Raw genomic sequence first — 1299 nt, forward strand, 5'->3', positions numbered from 1 at the left:
CCCGGAGCCCCACCGCTCCCCATCAACCCCCTGGTCTGGTCGCTCCCTGGAGTCCCACCCCATAGGCCCCCCTTGTCTGGGGGGCAAACCCCTGCCCCTCGGCTGCTGGTTCCAGGTAAGGCCGGGACATCCCAGCCATGGTCCAGGGTCGGAGTCAGCCCCTGCTGAGCGGCCCCAGAGCCCCCCTGTCCTGCCCTGCCCTGCCCCAGGGCAGCGATGCAGAGCAGTGTGTTCTCGCCCGGCCTAGGGGGGCAGTACTTCCGCCTGGACTCCAAGCGGGACGGCTGGCACTCGTGGCCGCTCAACCACACGTGGCAGGAGCTGAGCGGGCAGGTGGACAGCGCCTTCAACTGGGACAAGAAGCTCTACCTGATCCAGGTAATCTGGGGCGGGGGGGGTGTTCTGGCCACGCCCAGCTGTGTGGACAACTCACAACAGGGTGTCCGGCTCAGGGCCTGCTTGGATGGGGTGTCTGTCCCCCCGCAGGGCAGGGCGGCGGTTGGGTGTCTGTCCCCCCTCCCGGGCAGGGGCTGGAGTGTCTGTCCCCCCCAGGGCAGGGCGGGGACTGGGGTGTCTGGTCCCCCCTAGGGCAGGGCGGGAGCTGGGGGTGTCTGGTCCCCCCTAGGGCAGGGCGGGAGCTGAGGTGTCTGTCCCCCCCAGGGCAGGGCGGGGGCTGGGGTGTCTGGTCCCCCCCAGGGCAGGGCAGGGGCTGGGGTGTCTGTCTCCCCCCCCCCGGTGGGCGTTCAGGGAGCACCTCAGCAGGGGCCATTGGCGTGTCTGCGCCCCCCACCCCACCGGTCTGCGTGTGCCTTGCAGGGCTCCCAGGTCTACATCTACCGGGTGGGCCCAGGCTACACGCTGGTGCAGGGCTACCCCCGCGACTTGCAGGAGGAGCTGGGCATCACGGGCGCTGACGCCACCTTCACCTGCCCCCACTCAGCTGAGCTCTTCGTCATCCACGGTGCGAGCTGGGCACGACCTGGCCAGAAGGGCAGCGAGGTCTAGTGGTCAGAGCCAGGGGGGGCAGGGCTGGTGGGTTAGAGCAGGGGGGTGGGGGAGCCAGGACTCCTGGGTTCTCTCCTGGCTCGGGGGGGTGGGGAACTGGTGGATTAGAGCAGGGGGTGGGACCCAGGACTCCTGGGTTCTGATGCTAGGGGTCCTTGGGTGAGTCTGAGTGGGGTGAGGGGCCGTGGGGAGCAGTGAGTGACTGAAGCACTCTCGGGCCCTGGGTGGGCCGGGGCATCTCTGTTTCCACCCCCCCGGTTCACATCACGGGGGAGGGGCTCGCGGCTCCGGGCC

General features: G+C 70.0%; 1 protein-coding gene across 1 annotated transcript in view; it reads left to right on the forward strand.

The window, feature by feature from the left end:
- HPX (hemopexin) overlaps positions 1-1018 on the forward strand; it is a 7048-nt gene extending 6030 nt beyond the window's left edge. Inside the window, exons 7-8 of the mRNA XM_029914230.1 lie at positions 248-378; positions 817-1018. Coding sequence (XP_029770090.1) covers positions 248-378; positions 817-1005 — 320 coding nt within the window. The 3' untranslated portion in view covers positions 1006-1018. The remainder of the gene's footprint in view (positions 1-247; positions 379-816) is intronic.
- The last annotated feature ends 281 nt before the right edge of the window (positions 1019-1299 follow it).

Source organism: Terrapene carolina, unplaced genomic scaffold (assembly GCF_002925995.2).
Source record: "Terrapene carolina triunguis isolate 2854851 unplaced genomic scaffold, T_m_triunguis-2.0 Scaffold33775, whole genome shotgun sequence".
Lineage (NCBI taxonomy): Eukaryota > Metazoa > Chordata > Testudines > Emydidae > Terrapene > Terrapene triunguis.